Genomic DNA, 25,345 nt, shown 5'->3' on the forward strand with positions numbered 1-25,345 from the left:
ACTCGTTACTTATTACACTACTTTTGCATTACTAACAGCAGCAGCAGATCACCGCCCCGGAACCATCCCACAAAACAATTTAAACCATCTTGAAGTCAGTGTAAACCATCCAAAATTCACACACAGACACACGATTTGATTAGGAAATTATTGTATCTTTATTTAAATATGTGCTTTGATTTTTTTTTAAAGTAACTCAATTTGTAACTTGCCTTAAGTGACTAGTTACTTGAGTAACTGGTATAATATTACTGAAATCATATTGGTAATAAGTTATATTACTGAGTTAATGCTAAAAGTGATATATTACATGTAATATGTTACTTTTGTAACGAGTTACCCCCAACACTGCCTGTAGCCTACAAGTCTCTATGGAGGCCTTTTATCTCCCAACACCCAAAACATCTCGACGGCCGTATGAAACCGTCTGGGGGGCCGGATCTGGCCCGCGGGCCATATCTTTGACATCCCTGCACTAGTGGGGTGTTTGAGCCAGCCAGAGATTGTAATGGCCCTTGTGAGATGTTACCTTCTTAGGAAGGTAATGGGCTTTTATCATTTACAGCCACTGATCTGTGAGATGAATCCTTGATCTGATCGTTTACTTCATAGCGTGTAAATGTATGTGTCACTATAAGTAACGGCTGTGTCTGGAGTGATCAAATCATAACATTCATACACACACACACACACACACACACACACACACACACACACAATCGATACTGAGTGTATAAATGCATGTATCATCATTAAAGCAGGGCTATTTCACTTGCAATAAAACTCTTGACCCTGAAAAGCAGTGGGATCCAGAGAGACAGAGAGACATCGTTTACCAGCTGCTCCGCTGCATAATTCACGCGGACATATTGCCTGGAAATGTGTGATTTTTCCAATATGGCTAAATATTAATATATTATATTTTATGTGTATCCGAGCCGACCATAGATAACACGTGTACGTGTGTGCACACACACGCGCACGCACATACACACACACACACGTACACGTGTGCACACACACATACACGTGTGCACACACACACACACACACACGTGTGTGCGCACACACACACACACACACACACACACACATGTGCAAGTGCAAGTTTCTCTGTTACCTCACATTCATTAGTTGAATGCGTTGCCAGTTGAGTGTGAAATCTCTTCATGTCTCATGTGAGAAAAAGACAGACTCCTTCAGTTCGTCTCTAAAGACAGGGACAGGCAGACAGACCCCTTCAGTTTGTCTCTAAAGACAGACACAGGGACGGGCAGACTCCTTCAGATCGTCTCTAAAGACAGACACAGGGACAGGCAGACAGACCCCTTCAGATCGTCTCTAAAGACAGACACAGAGACAGGCAGACTCCTTCACATCGTCTCTAAACTAAAGACAGACACAGAGACAGGCAGACTCCTTCACATCGTCTCTAAACTAAAGACAGACACAGAGAGAGGCAGACAGACTCCTTCACATCGTCTCTAAACTAAAGACAGACACAGGGACGGGCAGACTCCTTCAGATCGTCTCTAAAAGAGGATTAGTGTAAAAAACAATGGGAAGCTATAGAGCTTTCTCAGCCTGGCTGCCTGATAAGAGCCCTTTCATCTCCTTCTCTCAGTCAAGTTAAATGCCCTGCCTCCCGTGCACGCTCCCCCACCTGCTCCCCAGCCTGCTCCTCCCCAGCCTGCTCCCCCAGCCTGCTCCCCAACCTGCTCCCCCCCCCCCCCCCAGCCTGCTCCCCCAGCCTGCTCCCCAACCTGCTCCCCCCCCCCCCAGCCTGCTCCCCCAGCCTGCTCCTCCCCCCCTCCCCAGCCTGCTCCTCCCCCCCTCCCCAGCCTGCTCCTCCCCCCCTCCCCAGCCTGCTCCTCCCCCCCTCCCCAGCCTGCAGGTATACATATAGCATGTAATATATACAATATTAACCCATAATAATAACCCATTGATACCTGATGCAGCATTTGCATGTATATCCCTCATTTGTGTGTGTATCCCTTTAAGACCGCGAACTGCGTGATGCGGTTTGCGGTCTTAAAGGGATACACACAAATGCTGCATCAGGTATCAATGGGTAAAATGGCACGGGGATCCCTTCTTTCATCCATTCTTGGTGTTGCTGGTTGAAGGAAGTTATTCTCTAAGTGAAGCACTGTGGTCATTTTCTGGAGCGAAAAGCAGCTTGAAGGTTTCTTTGTTGCCTTAGCTGACTCTTCTTCTTCTAAGACTCAAGCCGAGCTCAAGCCCACGTTTCATTAGTGTCTCATGGGGGTTTTGTAACGTGCTGTTTTACCCTCAGATTTAGACTGAATACATGTATTCAATGATCTCCTTTAGAAAACCACCTTCCTTCATCTAATATCTTTTAACTGTGTTGTGTATATGTGTGTACGTGGATTTGTATGTGTGGGTCTGTCTGTGCATGTGTATATGTGTTCCTGTCAACTTGTGGTGTGTGTGCGCGACTGTGCGTCCGTGCGTGTGTGTGTGCGTGTGTGTGTGTGTGCGTGTGTGTGTGTGTGCGTGTGTGTGTGTGCGTGTGCGTGTGTGTGTGTGTACTAGGAGCTGATCCTAGATGCAGAGGACACTTGGATTCGTCTGGAGGGCCTGGCAGAGATCACAGAGTACACGGTCAAGCTCCAGGCTGCTAGAGGACTAGACACCAGTGCCATAGTGTCCACTACCTTCACCACAGGTAGACACCAGTGCCATAGTCTCTACTACCTTCACCACAGGTAGACACCAGTGCCATAGTGTCCACTACCTTCACCACAGGTAGACACCAGTGCAGTGCCATAGTCTCTACTACCTTCACCACAGGTAGACACCAGTGCAGTGCCATAGTCTCTACTACCTTCACCACAGGTAGACACCAGTGCCATAGTCTCCACTACCTTCACCACAGGTAGACACCAGTGCCATAGTCTCCACTACCTTCACCACAGGTAGACACCAGTGCCCTAGTCTCCACTACCTTCACCACAGGTAGACACCAGTGCCCTAGTCTCCACTACCTTCACCACAGGTAGACACCAGTGCCCTAGTCTCCACTACCTTGACCACAGGTAGACACCAGTGCCATAGTCTCCACTACCTTCACCACAGGTAGACACCAGTGCCATAGTCTCCACTACCTTCACCACAGGTAGACACCAGTGCCCTAGTCTCCACTACCTTCACCACGGGTAGACACCAGCGCCATAGTCTCCACTACCTTCACCACAGGTAGACACCAGTGCCATAGTCTCCACTACCTTCACCACAGGTAGACACCAGTGCCATAGTGTCCACTACCTTCACCACAGGTAGACACCAGTGCCATAGTCTCCACTACCTTCACCACAGGTAGACACCAGTGACATAGTGTCCACTACCTTCACCACAGGTAGACACCAGTGACATAGTGTCCACTACCTTCACCACAGGTAGACACCAGCGCCATAGTCTCCACTACCTTCACCACAGGTAGACACCAGTGCCATAGTCTCCACTACCTTCACCACAGGTAGACACCAGTGCCATAGTCTCCACTACCTTCACCACAGGTAGACACCAGTGCCATAGTCTCCACTACCTTCACCACAGGTAGACACCAGCGCCATAGTCTCCACTACCTTCACCACAGGTAGACACCAGTGACATAGTGTCCACTACCTTCACCACAGGTAGACACCAGTGCCATAGTCTCCACTACCTTCACCACAGGTAGACACCAGCGCCATAGTCTCCACTACCTTCACCACAGGTAGACACCAGTGCCATAGTCTCCACTACCTTCACCACAGGTAGACACCAGTGACATAGTCTCCACTACCTTCACCACAGGTAGACACCAGCGCCATAGTCTCCACTACCTTCACCACAGGTAGACACCAGTGCCATAGTCTCCACTACCTTCACCACAGGTAGACACCAGTGACATAGTCTCCACTACCTTCACCACAGGTAGACACCAGTGACATAGTCTCCACTACCTTCACCACAGGTAGACACCAGTGACATAGTCTCCACTACCTTCACCACAGGTAGACACCAGTGACATAGTCTCCACTACCTTCACCACAGGTAGACACCAGTGCCATAGTCTCCACTACCTTCACCACAGGTAGACACCAGTGCAGTGCCATAGTCTCTACTACCTTCACCACAGGTAGACACCAGTGCCATAGTCTCCACTACCTTCACCACAGGTAGACACCAGTGACATAGTGTCCACTACCTTCACCACAGGTAGACACCAGTGACATAGTGTCCACTACCTTCACCACAGGTAGACACCAGCGCCATAGTCTCCACTACCTTCACCACAGGTAGACACCAGTGCCATAGTCTCCACTACCTTCACCACAGGTAGACACCAGTGCCATAGTCTCCACTACCTTCACCACAGGTAGACACCAGTGCCATAGTCTCCACTACCTTCACCACAGGTAGACACCAGCGCCATAGTCTCCACTACCTTCACCACAGGTAGACACCAGTGACATAGTGTCCACTACCTTCACCACAGGTAGACACCAGTGCCATAGTCTCCACTACCTTCACCACAGGTAGACACCAGCGCCATAGTCTCCACTACCTTCACCACAGGTAGACACCAGTGCCATAGTCTCCACTACCTTCACCACAGGTAGACACCAGTGACATAGTCTCCACTACCTTCACCACAGGTAGACACCAGCGCCATAGTCTCCACTACCTTCACCACAGGTAGACACCAGTGCCATAGTCTCCACTACCTTCACCACAGGTAGACACCAGTGACATAGTCTCCACTACCTTCACCACAGGTAGACACAAGTGACATAGTCTCCACTACCTTCACCACAGGTAGACACCAGTGACATAGTCTCCACTACCTTCACCACAGGTAGACACCAGTGACATAGTCTCCACTACCTTCACCACAAGTAGACACCAGTGACATAGTCTCCACTACCTTCACCACAGGTAGACACCAGTGCCATAGTCTCCACTACCTTCACCACAGGTAGACACCAGTGCAGTGCCATAGTCTCTACTACCTTCACCACAGGTAGACACCAGTGACATAGTCTCCACTACCTTCACCACAGGTAGACACCAGTGCCATAGTCTCCACTACCTTCACCACAGGTAGACCCCAGTGCCATAGTCTCCACAATCTGTGGGATTTGAGTTGATCACAGCTGAAACAGTTTGCTATGAAAATCATATGAACCCTGAAGAGGTTAAAAGCAAAAAGCATAATTGTGCCTGGCCCTTCACTCCTGCGCTGCCCCCTATAGGGAGTCGTCTGTTTGCGACGCCTCAGAACTGTGCCCAGCACCTGCTGAACGGAGAGACGGTGAGCGGCGTCTACACCATCTACGTCAACAGAGACCCCAACCAGGGCGTGCAGGTCTTCTGCGACATGGCCACCGATGAGGGCGGCTGGATCGTAAGTCATAGTGGACATAACATATTCTCTTACTACTTTTTACTTTACTTTATTGATATTTAGCAGACGCCTTTATCCAAAGCGACATACAACCAGGTTATAACACAGTACAGCTATTAGAAAAATACATAACAGTTTTAGCGAACAAATGTATAAACAGCAATTTAAATTAAAACATATTTACAGACAATAGAGCATAGGACAATAGAGCGTAGGAGCTAGAGAGGGTTTACAGGGGGGCAACATGAAGACTGAAAAGATGGGTTTTTAACTGTTTTTTGAAAATGGGTAGTGATTCGGCCGTTCTTATTGAAGGGGGGAGCTCGTTCCACCATTTTGGTGCAAGATGGGGAAAAAGTCGTGATCGGGAGCTGTTAAAACCACGTGGGGGGGGAGGGGCAAGGCGTCCTGAGCTAGTGGAGGGTCGGAGTGCGCGATGAGGGCTCTGGAACTAGCACTTTTGAAGAGATCAGTCACTTGTCGAACTGTATGTTGAAGACGAGGGGGGGCTGGCATAGAAAGAAGGGAAGAGAGTATGGGAGAGTCAGAGAGAGAGAGAGAGAGAGTGATGAGTGAGAGGACAACAGAAGCTTGATCATAACCGTAGCAGATTGAGAGTGGCTGGAGATGACATCAAGGTCACATCAATCATTTGGATTGCAGCTGTATGTAAACCTCTGAACAAGCTGCTGAAATGTGGCTGGTAAAATGGCATCAGGTGGCTTTGATGGAGACATATTTCACTGATCGCAGTCACAACATGGCATGTTTGTGTCCAGGTGTTCCAGCGCCGGCAGAACGGCCTGACGGACTTCTCCAAGAAGTGGAGCGACTACCGGGTCGGCTTTGGAAACCTGGAGGACGAGTTCTGGCTCGGTAAGAATCTCACTCTCACAGAACCGGATCTGGGCAAAAGTACAATCGCCTCAAACGTATCAACTCGAGGAAATTATTCTTGTCTGACCCAAAGGCGCGTGGGCCAGGAGCTTATCTCCTGTCTCTGTACCGGGGGGCCGGCTTAGGTGTACCGGTACATCAGTCTGGACAGGATCCCAGTCTGTTACCCCCAATCCACCTCGTGTTTTAGTGCTGAGCTCTGGGTGGAGACTAGAGAGGCATCAGGTCCAGTCTCTGAATCCACCTCGTGTTTTAGTGCCGAGCTCTGGGTGGAGACTAGAGAGGCATCAGGTCCAGTCTCTGAATCCACCTCGTGTTTTAGTGCCGAGCTCTGGGTGGAGACTAGAGAGGCATCAGGTCCAGTCTCTGAATCCACCTCGTGTTTTAGTGCCGAGCTCTGGGTGGAGACTAGAGAGGCATCAGGTCCAGTCTCTGAATCCACCTCGTGTTTTAGTGCTGAGCTCTGGGTGGAGACTAGAGAGGCATCAGGTCCAGTCTCTGAATCCACCTCGTGTTTTAGTGCCGAGCTCTGGGTGGAGACTAGAGAGGCATCAGGTCCAGTCTCTGAATCCACCTCGTGTTTTAGTGCTGAGCTCTGGGTGGAGACTAGAGAGGCATCAGGTCCAGTCTCTGAATCCACCTCGTGTTTTAGTGCCGAGCTCTGGGTGGAGACTAGAGAGGCATCAGGTCCAGTCTCTGAATCCACCTCGTGTTTTAGTGCCGAGCTCTGGGTGGAGACTAGAGAGGCATCAGGTCCAGTCTCTGAATCCACCTCGTGTTTTAGTGCTGAGCTCTGGGTGGAGACTAGAGAGGCATCAGGTCCAGTCTCTGAATCCACCTCGTGTTTTAGTGCCGAGCTCTGGGTGGAGACTAGAGAGGCATCAGGTCCAGTCTCTGAATCCACCTCGTGTTTTAGTGCCGAGCTCTGGGTGGAGACTAGAGAGGCATCAGGTCCAGTCTCTGAAGTCTGCTGTGTCTCCAAGACAAAGCACATTATCAGAGTGGACACTAACCATTAGAGCACTGATCTACCCGTCATCTGGGGATTCATGCTGAACTGAATGTATTGTGACAGGTGCTTAAACAGCTCCCGTAGTGGAAAAACCTGACTTGCAGGACAAGATTAAAAGACGTTTTATTTTTCCTTTCTTTTTTTTAAGCAGTACAGCCACTTCTATACGTGACTTTGTATGTGTATGGCGAGATTTGGGGGAGTTCACTTACACTGTTTTATCTCTCCTGTCACCATGTCCAATACATTTCTACACTGTTGGTCTCTCCTGTCACCATGTCCAATACATTTCTACACTGTTCTATTGTCTCTCCTGTCACCATGTCCAATACATTTCTACACTGTTCTATTGTCTCTCCTGTCACCATGTCCAATACATTTCTACACTGTTCTATTGTCTCTCCTGTCACCATGTCCAATACATTTCTACACTGTTCTATTGTCTCTCCTGTCACCATGTCCAATACATTTCTACACTGTGCTATCTCTCCTGTCACCATGTCCAATACATTTCTACACTGTGCTATCTCTCCTGTCACCATGTCCAATACATTTCTACACTGTTCTATTGTCTCTCCTGTCACCATGTCCAATACATTTCTACACTGTTTTATGGTCTCTCCTGTCACCATGTCCAATACATTTCTACACTGTACTATCTCTCCTGTCACCATGTCCAATACATTTCTACACTGTTGGTCTCTCCTGTCACCATGTCCAATACATTTCTACACTGTTGGTCTCTCCTGTCACCATGTCCAATACATTTCTACACTGTTGGTCTCTCCTGTCACCATGTCCAATACATTTCTACACTGTACTATCTCTCCTGTCACCATGTCCAATACATTTCTACACTGTTGGTCTCTCCTGTCACCATGTCCAATACATTTCTACACCGTTGGTCTCTCCTGTCGTCACCATGTCCAATACATTTCTACACTGTTGGTCTCTCCTGTCACCATGTCCAATACATTTCTACACTGTTGGTCTCTCCTGTCACCATGTCCAATACATTTCTACACTGTTGGTCTCTCCTGTCACCATGTCCAATACATTTCTACACTGTTGGTCTCTCCTGTCACCATGTCCAATACATTTCTACACTGTGCTATCTCTCCTGTCACCATGTCCAATACATTTCTATACTGTTGGTCTCTCCTGTCACCATGTCCAATACATTTCTACACTGTTGGTCTCTCCTGTCACCATGTCCAATACATTTCTACACTGTTGGTCTCTCCTGTCACCATGTCCAATACATTTCTACACTGTTGGTCTCTCCTGTCACCATGTCCAATACATTTCTACACTGTTGGTCTCTCCTGTCACCATGTCCAATACATTTCTACACTGTGCTATCTCTCCTGTCACCATGTCCAATACATTTCTACACTGTTGGTCTCTGCTAAACAGGTATAGTCACTGCCAGAGATGGGAAAAGTGCACACATTCTTTACTTAAGTAGAAGTACAGTTACTTGTCTAAATAAAGACTCTGGTAAAAATAGAAGTACTGATTCAACTTGTTTAATCAAGTAAAAGTAACAAATTACAGGCTCTGAAATGTAATAAAGTATAAAAGTAAAAAGTATTTGTCCCGGCTGTTTCTGTGCAAAGCTGGACCTCACGTCATATTCAGATAAACAGAATTTCTGGGGTGAGGACTCTGGAGACGATGAACTGAGCACACACAGACACACTCCAATTAACGCTCTCCAAGTAGGCTAGTTAGGATTGGCTACAGGTGGTGTATGCTGCTGATGGTATATAATCTCTGGTCCTGGATTTGTTTGAAACAGTCACTGAAGAACAAAATCTAGCAAATGAGCAAATTAAGAAAAATAAACTGACTCCCTTCAAGCGTCAAGTCAGTTTTGGTGGAGCACAAAGTCCTTCATCACTTGTGGTAGTGGTAGGGAGTGCACTTGGTTCAGGCGATGTGTGCCCAGCACTTGGCGGATCTGGATCCGACACACGTGGGCCAGACTGCGAGGACATCTCTTGGCCTCCAGAAAGACCCTGAGAGCCTCAGGATCTGCCCTCTCCTCCAGCTGTGCCTGCTCTAAGGTCACCAGGACCGGGTCGGCGCCATGGTCCAGCAGCAACTGAACGAAGGCTGTGTTGCAACTGTTATGCAGCACCACCTCCAGCAGGAGAGAAGCCACATCACGGGTCAGAACGCCAGCAGCCTGGAGCAGCAGGCGGAAGCAGTCCAGGTTGTTGTGTAGAGCACTGATGTAGAGAGGAGACCTCCAGCGGTGATCAGTGTCTATGTCAACAGAAACAGCAGCACGGAACCTGATGAGTTCCTGCAGTATCTCCAGCATTCCATCCCGGGCAGCACAGTAGATCGGGGTGTACGAGCTGTGTCTGCCTCTGTTAGGGTCGGCACCGGCTTCCAGGAGGATCCGGACACAGTCAAGGTGACCGCAGACCACGGCACAGTAGAGAGGCATAAAGTCATGCGCGAGGTCTACCTGTGCTCCCTGTGTGATCAAGTAGTCCACACAGGCAGCATGACCCCTCCAGGCTGCGTGCACCAGAGGGGTCCACCTCATCCACCCATAAAAACACTTCTCATTGATCTGCCTTCTGAAGTGCTCTTCCTGCAGCAGGCTCCTCAGTGTGTCCAGGTCTCCTGCACAGACGGCATCATAGAGCCGCCTGTCACCATGTCCTGCTTGAACAGCCATTCCTTCAGATGTGTCACTGTACCACACTGACTTATATGCTGTGTCTCAAACAGAAGGTATTATCAGTGTTGCCAGGCGGGAAATGAGGAATTATCGTACCTGAGGGTCAAAATGATCGTTTTTGGAGGGAAAATATCTACGCGAGCAGCGGCTTCTTCTTCTTCCACCACTTATATAGCCTCAGCCAGGTACGATTTATGACATCACTGATGACATCACAATTGCTTGAGTGACATCACTGATGACATCACAATTGCTCGAGTGACATCACTGATGACATCACAATCCCTGATTTATGACATCACTGATGATGTCACAGTCAGCCCGCAAAATCGTGACTAACCACCGCCCACCCACTTAGGCGGCGTTCACACCCAACGTGCTTTTTTCAGTTAGAACGCTATGGAAATCATGTTGAGAGCGCTTCTGGTGTAGAACGGTGGGGTGGGGGGGGGGGACATATATCTCAATGGGCTGCGGAAGGTCCTGTGTCTGTTCAGATGGGCATTTACTGCGGGGGTTGAATCCCCGATCCTGTCTGCCTGGGCTGGGCTAGCCGCTAAATGCTAACTATGCTGAATGGGGAGAATAGGGAGGATTTCCCCCATGCTGACCCATTGACCACGTGTCTATGACGAGACACCGCCTGAATGTATAACCCGTTAACTAGAACTATGGCGTTTCCTCGTTAGCCATAGCAGTCAGTAAGGAAGTTGCATATGAATTGGGCTCGTAGCTTTGCTCAGTGTATGGGGGCCATATGAGGTCATATCTGTCCCCTAATCTAAAGTGTTATCACTTTGAGTATCAGCTTGAAATGTTGTTTAACTTCACCAAGGAACTCAAAGAATACAACAGAAATGTTTCTATACAGTATGTATTGGCACTTTGGCTCATCACATAGCGTTTCTCATTCAAATCAATGGCTACTACTAATTCTGCCCTAGAATGCGAACACTGCTAAACAGAATGCTAACACTGAGTGCGTTTACATGCAGACAATAAAAAGTTTATTAGCGGATTTCTGGAGTTACCTGATTAATCAAATGGTCATGTAAACAGCATAAACCGATAAGCTTTATCCGTTTATGGCCGTTATCGGGTTATCGGGGGTACGGTGGCTCAGTGGTAGAGCTGTCGCCTCACAGTTAGAAGGTCCTGAGTTCGATTCTCGCCTGGGACACTGTGAGCGCTGTGGTTGTGTTCCACCCCATATCTTCAGTGCCTACTGCCCAGGTGGGGTATCTCGTCGTAAGGGCCTTTCTCTCTGTGTGGAGTTTGCATGTTCTCCCCGTACCCCCCAGGGGGTTCCTCCGTATATAACCCCCCCACTAAAAACATGCAGAAGATCAGATCGTCATCGTCATCCGACCAGTGACGACAACATCCGAAGTTGGTCCCCGGGCGCTGTACGAGAAAGCGACCACTGCTCCTGGCCTGCCCCCCAGAGGAAAGGACATGCCTGGATGGGTTAAATGCAGAGGACACTTTTCACCGGCCGCATGCATGTGTTGTGGTGTTCGTGTGACAATAAAAGACGGTCCGTCCGTTACGAGAGTTTTTTTTTTTTTATGAATAAACCGATAAACATACCTAGGTTTTTGGCCAATAACCTGTCTTTTGAGTGCATGTATACAGCGTATCAGGTTTCTTGTGGGTTTATACATCTGCGCATGTACAAGTTGCATGTAAAAAGTTGAATTACCGCCGCCTTCTGGAGAGAAATCCGACTAATTGACTGAATCATGTAAACCCGGGTTTTTCCTATTGTCGGATTATTAAAGTGCATGTAAACGCAGAAATCAGATTATTGCCATAAACTGATTACTCACAGTTATCAGTTTATTGGTGTGCATGTAAACGCACTCACTGTTGGTCTCTCCTGTCACCATGTCCAATACATTTCTACACTGTTGGTCTCTCCTGTCACCATGTCCAATACATTTCTACACTGTTTTATGGACTAGGCTCATATTGAGCTGCAACCTGCAACCCATTTTGTACAATGTGTGTCCCAGTGTTCTGAAGGCTGTATTAGCCTCTTTGTCTGCACACCTTCTCCATGACTGGAGTGGATTTAATGGGTAAAATCAATAGGTGCTCATAGCTTTCATTTGGTTTCAATTGATACGTCTATTTTATGGATAGCGAAACTGTTTCCAGCATCTTGTCCTCTCAGCGTAGCCTTTCTTATCATATTTGCCAGTGTCTGTGAAGATTGAGAACCACCGTGCGAGGGAATTTTTTTGCTCATCTCATCTTTCGCCACTCGACTTCACAAAGTCTATCCGATTCATTACTGGATGCTCTGAGAGCGCATCTCTCCTTGAAATGACTTGGTAATTGTTTTTAGCACCGCTGATTCAAAGACAAAACAACAGAACCGCCTCACTGTTTTATGGACCGCTGAATATTTCCCCCCAAATCTCATTATGAAACAATAATTATATTCATTTCAAAATGTGCAGATGAGCTGTTTCTTCATGGGCCAGTTTTCATGTTATTGTTTTGGTGGAAATGATTAAAAGAAAATACTACATGAATATTTCATTGAATAAATCAAGACCTTGAGATAAGTGCTTTTTGAACCTTTTTTTAACTAGGCATCTCGCGCGCTGCGTGCTCAATGCCTAGACTTTGCGGCCCGTAGCTCGCTTGCTCTTATGACATCACTGATGACCACGGCGTATCGCGGCCTCGCCTCCTCTATGACATCATAATTAGGGCAATCGCCTAATTAAGAAATCCGGCTCCGTCGGGTCACCCGCACAGCCCAGGGGCAGAAGCCATCGTCTCTGTCTCGTTCCTCCCGATTCTACCCACTTATACTCCCATCACTTAGCCTCACACTGATGACATCACTGATGACTCATCACTGATGACATCATCACTGATCAGTCTTGTCACAATGCCTTCTTGTGTGTGTGTGTGTGTGTGTGTGTGTGTGTGTGTGTGTGTGTGTGTGTGCGCGCGCACCCTTATGACATCACTTTTGACATCATCACTGATGATGTCATCACATAATTAACTAATTAGCCTAATTAAAAATCCGGCTCTGTCAGGTCACCCGCACTGGTGCTCTTTACACCCCCTGAAAGCTTCAGCCCGATCACACTTGACGCGGCGTAGCTGTGGCCGGACACAGAACTGACACACAACAAAACATCGCCCACATAAATGATAAATTACAATAACACTAGGGGAATATTGTATGGCATTTTGCATTATGAACACATTATACCAGTGAGAAGTCTGATATTCTGCCAACTCTGAGCACAATCTGGATCAACATACAAGATAGCTGCCATACAGTATGTGGAAGAACTACAACTACGTTCTCTCTCTCTCTTTTGCATGGAGCATCCTGCGGCAAGCTATGATCCATAAAGCACAAAGTGATTTTAGATGTCACCGATCATGCATCTAGCTGGCAACTGTCTTGTAGAAGTACAGCGGTAAATGCAGCCTACAGAATATGTACAGGCCTCACGTAATATGTAATATGTACAGGCCTAACGTAATATGTAATATGTACACGCATAATGTAATATGTAATATGTACAGGCCTAACGTAATATGTAATATGTACACGCATAATGTAATATGTAATATGTACAGGCCTAACGTAATATGTAATATGTACACGCATAATGTAATATCTAATATGTACAGGCCTAACGTAATATGTAATATGTACACGCATAATGTAATATGTAATATGTACAGGCCTAACGTAATATGTAATATGTACACGCATAATGTAATATGTACAGGCCTAACGTAATATGTAATATGTACACGCATAATGTAATATGTAATATGTACAGGCCTAACGTAATATGTAATATGTACAGGCCTAACGTAATATGTAATATGTACACGCATAATGTAATATGTACAGGCCTAACGTAATATGTAATATGTACAGGCCTAACGTAGCACACAATGCTCTCAAATCCCCGCTTATTTCCTCGCACATTTTCTTACAGCAGGAAAAGTGAGCAGCATTGCTTTCATTGGTATCAATAAATGTTTGCAATGCTATCAATTTTTCTCCAACAAGGAAGAGTGGAAGAGCGGTTACTGTAGTGCACGATGCCTGATGTCAGTGAGCGGTTACTGTAGTGCACATCACGATGCCTGATGTCAATGAGCGGTTACTGTAGTGCACATCACGATGTCTGATGTCAATGAGCGGTTACTGTAGTGCACGATGCCTGATGTCAGTGAGCGGTTACTGTAGTGCACATCACGATGCCTGATGTCAATGAGTGGTTACTGTAGTGCACATCACGATGCCTGATGTCAGTGAGCGGTTACTGTAGTGCACGATGCCTGATGTCAGTGAGCGGTTACTGTAGTGCACGATGCCTGATGTCAGTGAGCGGTTACTGTAGTGCACGATGCCTGATGTCAATGAGCGGTTACTGTAGTGCACGATGCCTGATGTCAATGAGCGGTTACTGTAGTGCACGATGCCTGATGTCAATGAGCGGTTACTGTAGTGCACGATGCCTGATGTCAATGAGCGGTTACTGTAGTGCACGATGCCTGATGTCAATGAGCGGTTACTGTAGTGCACATCACGATGCCTGATGTCAATGAGCGGTTACTGTAGTGCACGATGCCTGATGTCAATGAGCGGTTACTGTAGTGCACGATGCCTGATGTCAGTGAGCGGTTACTGTAGTGCACGATGCCTGATGTCAGTGAGCGGTTACTGTAGTGCACGATGCCTGATGTCAATGAGCGGTTACTGTAGTGCACATCACGATGCCTGATGTCAATGAGCGGTTACTGTAGTGCACGATGCCTGATGTCAATGAGCGGTTACTGTAGTGCACATCACGATGCCTGATGTCAGTGAGCGGTTACTGTAGTGCACGATGCCTGATGTCAGTGAGCGGTTACTGTAGTGCACGATGCCTGACGTTGGACCGTTATAATGGTACGACTACCCTCTGGTCCAAGCAGATAGCACATAACAATTTATTTTTACATAAAGATTTCACTGCATCCCATGCAGGAACGCGAGCGTAAAGTGTTGGCCATTTTCTTTTCATACCTTGTAAAGTATGCTGGAATCTGCTCATTCACAAAAGTTAAGCAAGCTACACGAACAGTTGGAAATGTTTGGGCTGCTTCTTAGACCTGAAGGCCTGATGTACTGTTACATCAGGCAGCATGCTGCTATCTGAGCAGGATCCGGACGGGGATTTGTGGCTTTTTAAATGGCTGTGTCTGCACCTTATGATCTAGAGCCAGCCTAAGCATTATCTGCTTGACTGATTCCAGCGCCACATTTCATCTGACCTGTTTCCATATGAGATGAATCAGCAATAATCTGCCCCACTCCACTCCTGGACTTAGTGGACCAGGGCAGCACATCTCCAGGGTCTTCAATTACTTTGTTCAGTGTTCCCTAAGAGGCTCTTCCCCCCCGCCAGTCCCTCCCTCTGTCCTTCCCTGTTCTGGACCCGTGGTCCTCTCAGTTCTGTTCTGGACCCGCGGTCCTCTCAGTTCTGTTCTGGACCCGCGGTCCTCTCAGTTCTGTTCTGGACCCGCGGTCCTCTCAGTTCTGTTCTGGACCCGCGGTCCTCTCAGTTCTGTTCTGGACCCGCGGTCCTCTCAGTTCTGTTCTGGACCCGCGGTCCTCTCAGTTCTGTTCTGGACCCGCGGTCCTCTCAGTTCTGTTCTGGACCCGCGGTCCTCTCAGTTCTGTTCTGGACCCGCGGTCCTCTCAGTTCTGTTCTGGACCCGCGGTCCTCTCAGTTCTGTTCTGGACCCGTGGTCCTCTCAGTTCTGTTCTGGACCCGCGGTCCTCTCAGTTCTGTTCTGGACCCGCGGTCCTCTCAGTTCTGTTCTGGACCCGCGGTCCTCTCAGTTCCGTTCTGGACCGCGGGTCCTCTCAGTTCCGTTCTGGACCCGCGGGCCTCTCAGTTCCGTTCTGGACCCGCGGGCCTCTCAGTTCCGTTCTGGACCCGGTCGTCTCAGTTCATAAAAGCAGCTTAATGTAACCTCAGGCTGCGACACACCCAGAGCTCCCTGCCTCTCCCCGCTCTCCACTGGGTTACGTGACAGCGAGGAACAGGGCAGCCTGGTTCTCCTCCACCATAAGTCCAGAGCTGTTGGTCCAACACAGCTCCAGTGATGATGACCTTCTGGTCAGCCGAGTGTTTGAGCATTTGGTTGTCTCATGCATATTTAAAGCAGGCGCATTTACACTAAACATCATCCAATTATAGGTGTACATTATGAACAGAGAAATCCAGTGTGTCCACACAATAATTAGTTTTCATTTTCAGGGGGGGAAATTGTGTACACTGTTATTATCCATAGACATGATGGTTTATTGGGTTCTGGCACACAATGTTGGCAAAAAGCCATGGAAATTTAAAAGTATTTTTACTGCTTTTGTCAAATTTGCCCTACAGAGTCTTTGGTATTCTGCATGTCTCTGCTCTTCAGACACTTTATTGATTATGTGGCTCTAATAGAGATGTTGCTACAAAAGGTGTCTTCCTATTTCTGTCGTGTTGACCGACCGCTGTGCTGCAGAATGCCTGACCGCCCACCCACTCCTAACTGACCGCCCACCCACTCCTAACTGACCGCCCACCCACTCCTAACTGACCGCCCACCCACTCCTAACTGTTGACAGTGTGACATCTAAAACTATGATCTTTGGCCATGTTCACATTACAGGCAAATCCGATTTCCTGCTAAAGTCATTAATCATCATGATCTTGATTGGTTTCCCAAATCAGATTTGGGAGTGTGTCCACACTGCCACAAATCTGATTTGGGCAAGTGTTCAAGTCGGATCTGTGTGTCACATGTGGTTTGGGACAAGTGACACGAATCAGACTTGGAGCGTCCAGACTCATCAAACCAATCTGGATAGAATCATTAATAGGTCACTAAAGTTCACAAATCATCAGATTTGGCCTCCTAGTCTGAGCATGACCTTTGCGTCAAACCAAAATGTTAGTTCGAACACATCGGTCACACCGATGTTATCGCAGCTTCAAACCGTTTGACCTTCATTCTTATTATTTCTTCCGATTAGCTCGCCGTTGTAACTCTGGAGAAGCATTATTATAGTGAGCATTTAGCTAATCACTACCACCACTACACACAACAGCACAGCAATGTATTGGACAGTATGGAGCCATAAACAGTCATATTAAATCCGCTCACACACTCACACACACACACACACCTACACACACACACACACACACACACACACACACTAGACAAGAAGAGGCACTTAACTGGCCAGCAGTAAAGAATATGGAAATTACGCTTTCATTGCTATCTGTTACACTTTGAAAACGGCCCCCGGTTTATTGCAGCTCGAGGGCAATCTGTTCTCCCTACTCACTGACCTTAGCCTGTGCCATGCAGAGCGTGGTTTTGATGATGTAATAATAACACAGAGAAACCATATCGCTGTGTGCCATATGTGATCATTATATAACACAGAGAAACCATATCGCTGTGTGCCATATGTGATCATTATCCCACTTGTTTCTCCATAAGTGTGGCAGAAAGGCTGCTAATAAAATGTTAAGAGACGCTCACGTTGGCAGTATAATTGGAGACGAGCACAGCACAATACTGTGTCCAAATGCATTTTTAATACCCTCCCCCCCCCATTTCTAATGGAGCAGTCTGGTCCCATCAAAATGCTGCAGAGTGGGGGGAAAAACGAGTGAAAAACTAATATGAGTGCGAGATGAATCGCTGATGGCGCAGTATTATTATATACTGCTAAATCCGAGTTCACTCACTGTTTAACTAAATCTCATTACAGCAATTGCATTTCCCCTGTCTGCCTTAGGGGTCTTAGGGTTGTAGCATTGATTTTATCTGCTTCCCATACTGTATTACAGCAGACTTGCTTTCTGCCCTCTCTCCCTGATTTCAATTCCCCATTCGTGATTAGTAGCAAAGGCTTAGAGATGTTTCCCAGGTTCTGAAAAAAGTCTATATATGTGATGATTCTGTTGGAGGTGAAGCGAGGAGGAATGTTCTTTTTAAAAAGTGTGTATATGTGATGATTCTGTTGCAGGAATGGATGCTTGTTGTGGTACAATAATCTGATCGTGGCAGTTCCAATCTCTCGGGTCGGTGTGTGTGTGTGGGGCCTTATCGTCACAGAGTATATTAGTCTGGCTTCACACTCGCCTCATAACTGCTACTTTGGAGATAGGGAGCAAAGCGCTATATCTCCAAAACCTGTGACATTTCTTGTAGGGAGGGAAGTGGCAGTGCCCACCACTCTCCATCATGTCACTCAATCCATATTCTCCAAAGAGCAGCTGGCAAAGATGTCTAACATCTTATCAGGATGCTTATCAGGATTCAAAAATGTAACTTTCAAAACAGAAAAAAAAATCCTACTGTAGCTGTATGGGCTGTCAAGACTGTGTCAACTGTATATGAATGTATTCAGTAAGGCAATACATTTAAAGTGGCATCTCACATCTGTGCTGTCAACAAACTGGGCTATACTGACTGGTTTGTCCAGTAAAGTTGCTCTCAGACATTCTTAGTCTTCTGCATTAATTATCTGTTTCTCAGCAGCATCAATCACTACAGAAGAATTCCAAGGAGAGTCGTGTATCCATTCCATTCAAGTCAACATTCTTTATTGACAAAGGGAAAGATTTTGCTCAGCTCTGGGAGCCATACATGCGTTTCATGAGAGATGGAGGCGGAGGTCTTGCCTGAAAGTTTGTAAAAAAAAAAGTGTGAGCAATGTGGAGGAAGTGTTTTGATTTGTTTTATCAGTATTTAGTTTGAATTGTTGCAGGTTGATTGTGTGTGTATGTGTGTGTGTGTGTGTGTTGTAAAGTGTCTGGTCTTTAAAGTTGTATTGTCACTGTATGTTGTGTATAAAAAAAATTACAATAAAAATATTGGGGGGGAAAAATAACAATGAACATTCTTTATTGAGCTGCTAATATTTCAGACAGCTGCCGTAATCTTCTCTGTGCTCACCAGAGTCTGTATTGTGTGTATTATCTCTCACACAGTACATTTGTAATGTAAAGTCTAGATAGTATCCAAAAGAAAAAAATGCTACATTTGTTGCCACTGACATGTGGAAATCAACTGAAGGGTTTTGATAAAAGTCTGGATGGTTACATTCGTCATTTCAATGTGCTTTTTGAGATCTGATTCTTCTAAAGATGGGATTTCATGACATGCTTGGGACGAAAACAGCTTATTACAGTATGCATCTACTGTGGCTGCCTGTATGTATTTAAATCTGTGCCCGCATTACTTTTCCTTACGTTCCTTCTCCCTTCTCCATCTCTTAGCATTGCTTGTACTGTATGTGGCTGGATTGTGTGCAGAATACAGAGAAATCCAATCACAATGTGAGCCTAACATTTCCGTCTCTGGCTTAGAAGATCTGACAGCCATATGATTAAAAAATCAGATTTTTCTGCGTCTGGACCTGTGACTTAATCTGTCCAGAAATATCCATCCAGCCATCCATCTTCAACCTCTTATCCAGGGTTAGGTCGTGGAGATAGCATTCCAGCAGGGGACCTCAAACTTCTCTTTCCCTGGCCACATTAGCCAGCTCTGACTGGGGGGATCCCGATGCGTTCCCACGCCGGCGTGGAGATATAATCTCTCCACCCAGCCCTTCGTCTGCACCGTGGTCTCCTGGACCCGTGTGGAACACCTCCCTAGGAAGATGACCATGGCTCATCATTACCAGATGCCCGAACCACCTCAACTGTCTCCTTTCTACGCAAAGGAGCAGTGGCTGTACTCCGAGATGACGGATGACTGAACTTCTCCCCTTGTCCCTAAGGGAGATGCCAGCCACCCTCCTGAGAAAACCCATTTTGGCCGCTTGTATCTGTGATCTTGTTCTTTCGGGTATGACCTATCCTTCATGACCATAGGTGAGGGCAGGGACGAAGATCGACCTGTAGATCCAGAGCTTTGCCTTCTGGATCAGCTCTCTTTTCGTCACAACGGTGCGGTAAAGCAAACACAATACCACTCCTGCTGCTCTGATCCTCCGGTCCATCTCACACTCCATTGTCCCCTCACTCAAGAACAAGACCCAGCGATACTTGAACTCCTTCACTTGGGGTAAGGACTCATTCCCTACATGGAGGAGACACTCCACTGGTTTCCTGCTGAGAACCAGGGTCTCAGATTTAGAGGTGCTCATCCTCATCCCAGCTGCTTCACACTCGGCTGCGAACCGATCCAGTGAGTGCTGAAGGTCCCAGACCGATAATGCTCTCAGGACCACATCATGTGCAAAGAAGCAGCGATGCAATCCTCAGCCAACCGCAATGCAACCCCTCTCCTCCCCACGACTATGCCTTAATAATAATAATAATTGGACTAATTGGATGATAATATTTGCACTGAGATGAGGTATGTGACTTGTTCTGATCCTCTCTCTGTGTTGTTTGTAACGTGTGTTGTTGTTCCTCCCAGGCCTGGACAACATCCAGAAGATTGCTGGTCAGGGTCGATATGAGCTGAGGATCGACATGAAGGACGGACAGGAATCCGTCTACGCCAACTATGATAAGTTCTCCATCGGAGACGCTCGGAACCTCTACAAGCTGAGGATAGGAGAGTACAACGGCACCGCAGGTATGTGCTTGGACAATCACAGAGAATGTTTTTTTTTATGTTTGATTTGTTAGCCTACCCTATTATTGGATTGGATGAATTCCTTGTAATCAACATGCTTCCCCTCACAGAAATGAAAACACATTCCCATCTCCTCCCTCTGCCATCTCCTCCCTCTCCCTTATCTCCTCGCTCTACCATCTTCCCTCTCTCTTAGAAGAAGGGCTGTAAGCCTGTAGCTGTGGCCATTCTGACATCCGATTACAGTCTCTCTTTTTTTTTTTACACATATCTCACATTTCTGAATGAAATTCCATCATCAGGTCGTTTTGAAAAATGTCCTCGAAGTCCGTATAAATCCTTCCTTCGATCATGTCAGACTATCAGTCGTAGAGTTTGTGCTTTCCCAGTATTCCACCTTTCCTTAAGAACAACTTGAAGTAAAAACACCTTCTCCTTCCTTCCCTGCTCTGCTCTACCATCTGTCATGTTCTCTCTGCCTCCTTTTCTCCCCACACCTGTTCTGCTGCTCCTCAACACTCCTCCCCATCCCCACTCTGGTCCTCCCTCTCTGCTGCATCGCTCCCTCTGTCAACACAACCATATGCCAGAATTACCTATCATTCCCTCATGTTTATAATTACACTTCCCTCTCTCTCTCTCTCTCTCTCTCTCTCTCTCCCTCTCTCTCTCTCTCTCTCTCTCTCTCTCTCTATCTCTCTCTCTCCCTCTCTCTCTCTCTCAAACAGATTATTTTCTCTATCTCGCCTTATTCCCTCCATCTCTCGCCTCTGCCTCCCTCCTCCCCTCCTTATGCTATTGTTCAGCACAGCCGTATGTCGTTTCCTTTGCCCCGACATGTGCACATGTTTCTAACTCTTCCTCTCCTCCTCTCTCCTCCTCTCGTCTCCCAGGTGATTCTCTGACCTACCACCAGGGCCGGCCCTTCTCCACCAAAGACCGAGACAATGACATCGCCGTCACCAACTGTGCCTTGTCTTACAAAGGAGCCTGGTGGTACAAGAACTGCCACCGGGCCAACCTCAACGGCAAATACGGCGAGTCCAGACACAGTCAGGTCAGTCATCCCATCAGCAAACTGACTGACTAATTAAATAATTAAATCAAGGAATAAATTAATTGATCTGTCAAATATCAATACTGTATCTCTCAAGTTAGAATATAATTTTTCTTACTCAAATATTTACAAAAAGCACACCAATTGGCCTGATGGAGCCATTATAATTATAGATAAACATTTGAAATATTGTAGCCTACAGGGCTCAGGAGGTACGGTAGAGCGGGTTGTCCACTAATCCCTTTGGATAAAAGAGGTTGGCGGTTCGATCCCCGCCTCTTCCAGTCTGCGTGTCAAAGTGTCCTTGGACAACATACTGGACTGGACCCCAAATTGCTCCCGATAGCTGCGGCAGCACCCTGCGTGGTACAGTAGCTTGCCACCATCGGTGTGTGGATGTGTCTGTGAATGGGTGACTGGAGGCTGATTATAAAGCGCTTCTTTGGATAAAAGCACCATATAAATGCAACCCATTTCTCACTTTGAGCATTTCTCCCTTTGAAAGGCGCTCACCTCTGCACGTCACCTCCACACGGTCAATTCAGTTGGCTTTAATCTTGCAAAACACATCCATCTATCCTAACAAATTACACTTACTGGCCTGATGGAGGCGCTGTAATAAAAGGTCAAAATATGAAACTTTGAAGGTTTAGCTGCTGCAGTACACCACCAGACTTTTCAGTCCAATGTTGATGAACCTTGGAGGGACGATGCATCTTGTTAGTGAGCGTTGTGAGCCTGGCCACACTGATCCATTGTGTCTGTCCCTCTCATCTCTCCGTTCATCTCAAGTCATCTTCAGTGACACTCGTCTGGACAGTGTTGATGATGCGTCCGTATCCCTCAGAACTCCGTCAGTTTTGACGGACAGGAAGTTCAACCCAGTTGAACTTTTTCTGGACAGACTGATTCGTCGGTGTTTGTTGAGCAAATCAGAGTCAAGGTGACTCTGATTCAGATGTTCATGTTCCGCAACAGCCCAAGGGACAGAACCAAATTTATGAGTCATGAAATGTATTTTCCCAACGGGTCAGTGTGCTGAATTATCCGCAAGGTCTGCGAGTGTCCGTGTGACCAAGTGACATCAAATCAGCAGACACACCTCTCCTGTGTAGACACACCCCTCCTGTGTAGACACACCCCTCCTGTGTAGACACACCCCTCCTGTGTAGACACACCCCTCCTGTGTAGACACACCCCTCCCATGTAGACACACCCCTCCCGTGTAGACACACCCCTCCCGTGTAGACACACCCCTCCCGTGTAGACACACGCCTCCCGTGTAGACACACCCCTCCCGTGTAGACACACCCCTCCCATGTAGACACACCCCTCCCGTGTAGACACACCCCTCCCATGTAGACACACCCCTCCCGTGTAGACACACCCCTCCCATGTAGACACACCCCTCCCGTGTAGACACACCCCTCCCGTGTAGACACACCCCTCCCGTGTAGACACACGCCTCCCGTGTAGACACACCCCTCCCGTGTAGACACACCCCTCCCATGTAGACACACCCCTCCCGTGTAGACACACCCCTCCCATGTAGACACACCCCTCCTGTGTAGACACACCCCTCCCCTGTAGACACACCCCTCCCGTGTAGACACACCCCTCCTGTGTAGACACACCCCTCCCGTGTAGGCTCCCGTGCGGCGAGTTTTCGCCTGGCCTTGCAGACGCCAAATATTCTAACTGGGCGGAGAAAGTGCAGTTTTCTAAAATAACGTTCATTTCCGCGAGCAGAAACCTGCAGAGTATAAGAGCTCAAAAGGTTTTCTCGTCATGATTCCACGTCTCATTTCCGTGCGACAGTCCAAACGTCAAGCATCATTCTCGCGTTACACAGTTGCAATGTTCCGATGACTGAAATACACTGGACGAACAGGCCAAAGACCAAAAACATGCACGCACATGTATGTGATGATACAAGTTAGTAGCCCTATTTTGATGTATTTAGATATGACATACAGACGGACATGCTTGTTTTGTCGGGTGAGAGAGAGTGAGTGTTGATGTGGAAGGAGAAAGGAGAGGTGTTGATGAGGCTGTGGAGCAGCACAGACACACAGGAGAAAGGAGAGGCTTTATTGAGGCTGTGGAGCAGCACAGACACACAGGAGAAAGGAGAGGTGTTGATGAGGCTGTGGAGCAGCACAGACACACTTCCACTTCCACTCTGTCCTTTGATCACATGAAATGCAACCATGTGGGTGCAAAGATGGACAAACATGAAAACAGACACACAAAGAGAAGAGGAAGTGGCTCAGGGTTTAAAGCTGAAGATGGGAGGGTTGGTGGTGGAGGAGAGAGGATTAACGGACTAGAAAGAGACATATTTCTTGGCACTCTTGCTGCACACACCACTGAGTTTCATCTACTCTACACTTCAACTTCCACTAGCTTTCACTTTCTCTCCAATCTACCCAAACTGAGATATACGTCCAAACAGCTTCCAAAGTAGATTTTTGTTAAATTGCCAACCAATATACACACACAGTCATCAGCCTTAAACCATCCTCAGGTCGATCTTACACACAACAGTCTTTTAAATGTACGTACAAAATAATTTTCTCATTATGCTTCTGCCACCAATGGTCCTCAACGTGGAAAAGTCCTGACTTCTTTTTTTTCCAATATTTTATTTATCAATTTTTCAGAACATCAAAAACAAACTCAGACATGGAAAAAGAAAAAACATACGTATATCAACATTCCAACATTCCAGAGTAGAGCTACCAGCGACATAATGTGCTCATGGGCTTGTTAATAGGTGTGCATAGAATCCCACGTAAAGAGTCCCTGAGAAATTAGATGGGCCAGTTACCCGTCACCCCTAACCTCGTCCAAGTGGGACAGAAACAGGTCCCAAATAGATGTAAATTTGTTAAGCGAGTTGGTCCTCAGGAAGCTGAGTCTCTCCATGCGCACGACCGAAACCATGTCCGTCAGCCACAGTTGAAAAGGAGGAGGAGAGGGAGACTTCCACTCCTTCAGAATGAGTGTCTTGTCGACAGTGTCAGAGACTGCTGCAGGATTCTGAGCAGCCGAAGGTGGCACGTTCCGCCTCTGGTTGAAGGGTTATTTTATTTTATAGGCCTTAGAGTAAGCAGCCCTGACTTCTGAAATAAGCACTGTTTCCTCTGCTACAGGGTATTAACTGGTACCACTGGAAAGGACACGAGTTCTCCATTCCCTTCGTGGAGATGAAGATGAGGCCATTCAACTACCGCAGCATCAGCAGCAAGAGGAGGAGGTCCACCCGCGTATAAACAAACCCCTATATCCAGCCCAGGGTCGACCCCTACATCCAACCCAGGGTCGACCCCTACATCCAGCCCAGGGTCGACCCCTACATCCAGCCCAGGGTCGACCCCTACATCCAACCCAGGGTCGACCCCTGCATCCCAGGGTCGACCCCTACATCCAGCCCAGGGTCGACCCCTACAGCCCAGGGTCGACCCCTACATCTAGCCCAGGGTCGACCCCTACATCTAGCCCAGGGTCGACCCCTCCATCCAGCCCAGGGTCGACCCCTACATCTAGCCCAGGGTCGACCCCTACATCCCAGGGTCGACCCCTACATCCCAGGGTCGACCCCTACATCCAGCCCAGGGT

At 47.4% G+C, this 25,345-nt stretch overlaps 1 protein-coding gene across 1 annotated transcript in view; it reads left to right on the forward strand.

The window, feature by feature from the left end:
• Window positions 1-24,999, forward strand: part of LOC310797401 (tenascin-R-like) — a gene marked incomplete at both ends in the record, with an annotated part of 57,872 nt that extends 32,873 nt beyond the window's left edge. Inside the window, 6 exons of the mRNA XM_083659770.1 lie at window positions 2,563-2,695; window positions 5,268-5,419; window positions 6,199-6,295; window positions 20,506-20,667; window positions 21,561-21,724; window positions 24,880-24,999. Of these exons, the coding sequence (XP_083515896.1) occupies window positions 2,563-2,695; window positions 5,268-5,419; window positions 6,199-6,295; window positions 20,506-20,667; window positions 21,561-21,724; window positions 24,880-24,999 (828 nt within the window). The remainder of the gene's footprint in view (window positions 1-2,562; window positions 2,696-5,267; window positions 5,420-6,198; window positions 6,296-20,505; window positions 20,668-21,560; window positions 21,725-24,879) is intronic.
• Between the last annotated feature and the right edge of the window lie 346 nt (window positions 25,000-25,345).

This window comes from Poromitra crassiceps (assembly GCF_964638095.1).
Source record: "Poromitra crassiceps genome assembly, chromosome: 23".
In the NCBI taxonomy this organism is placed as follows: Eukaryota; Metazoa; Chordata; class Actinopteri; order Beryciformes; family Melamphaidae; genus Poromitra; species Poromitra crassiceps.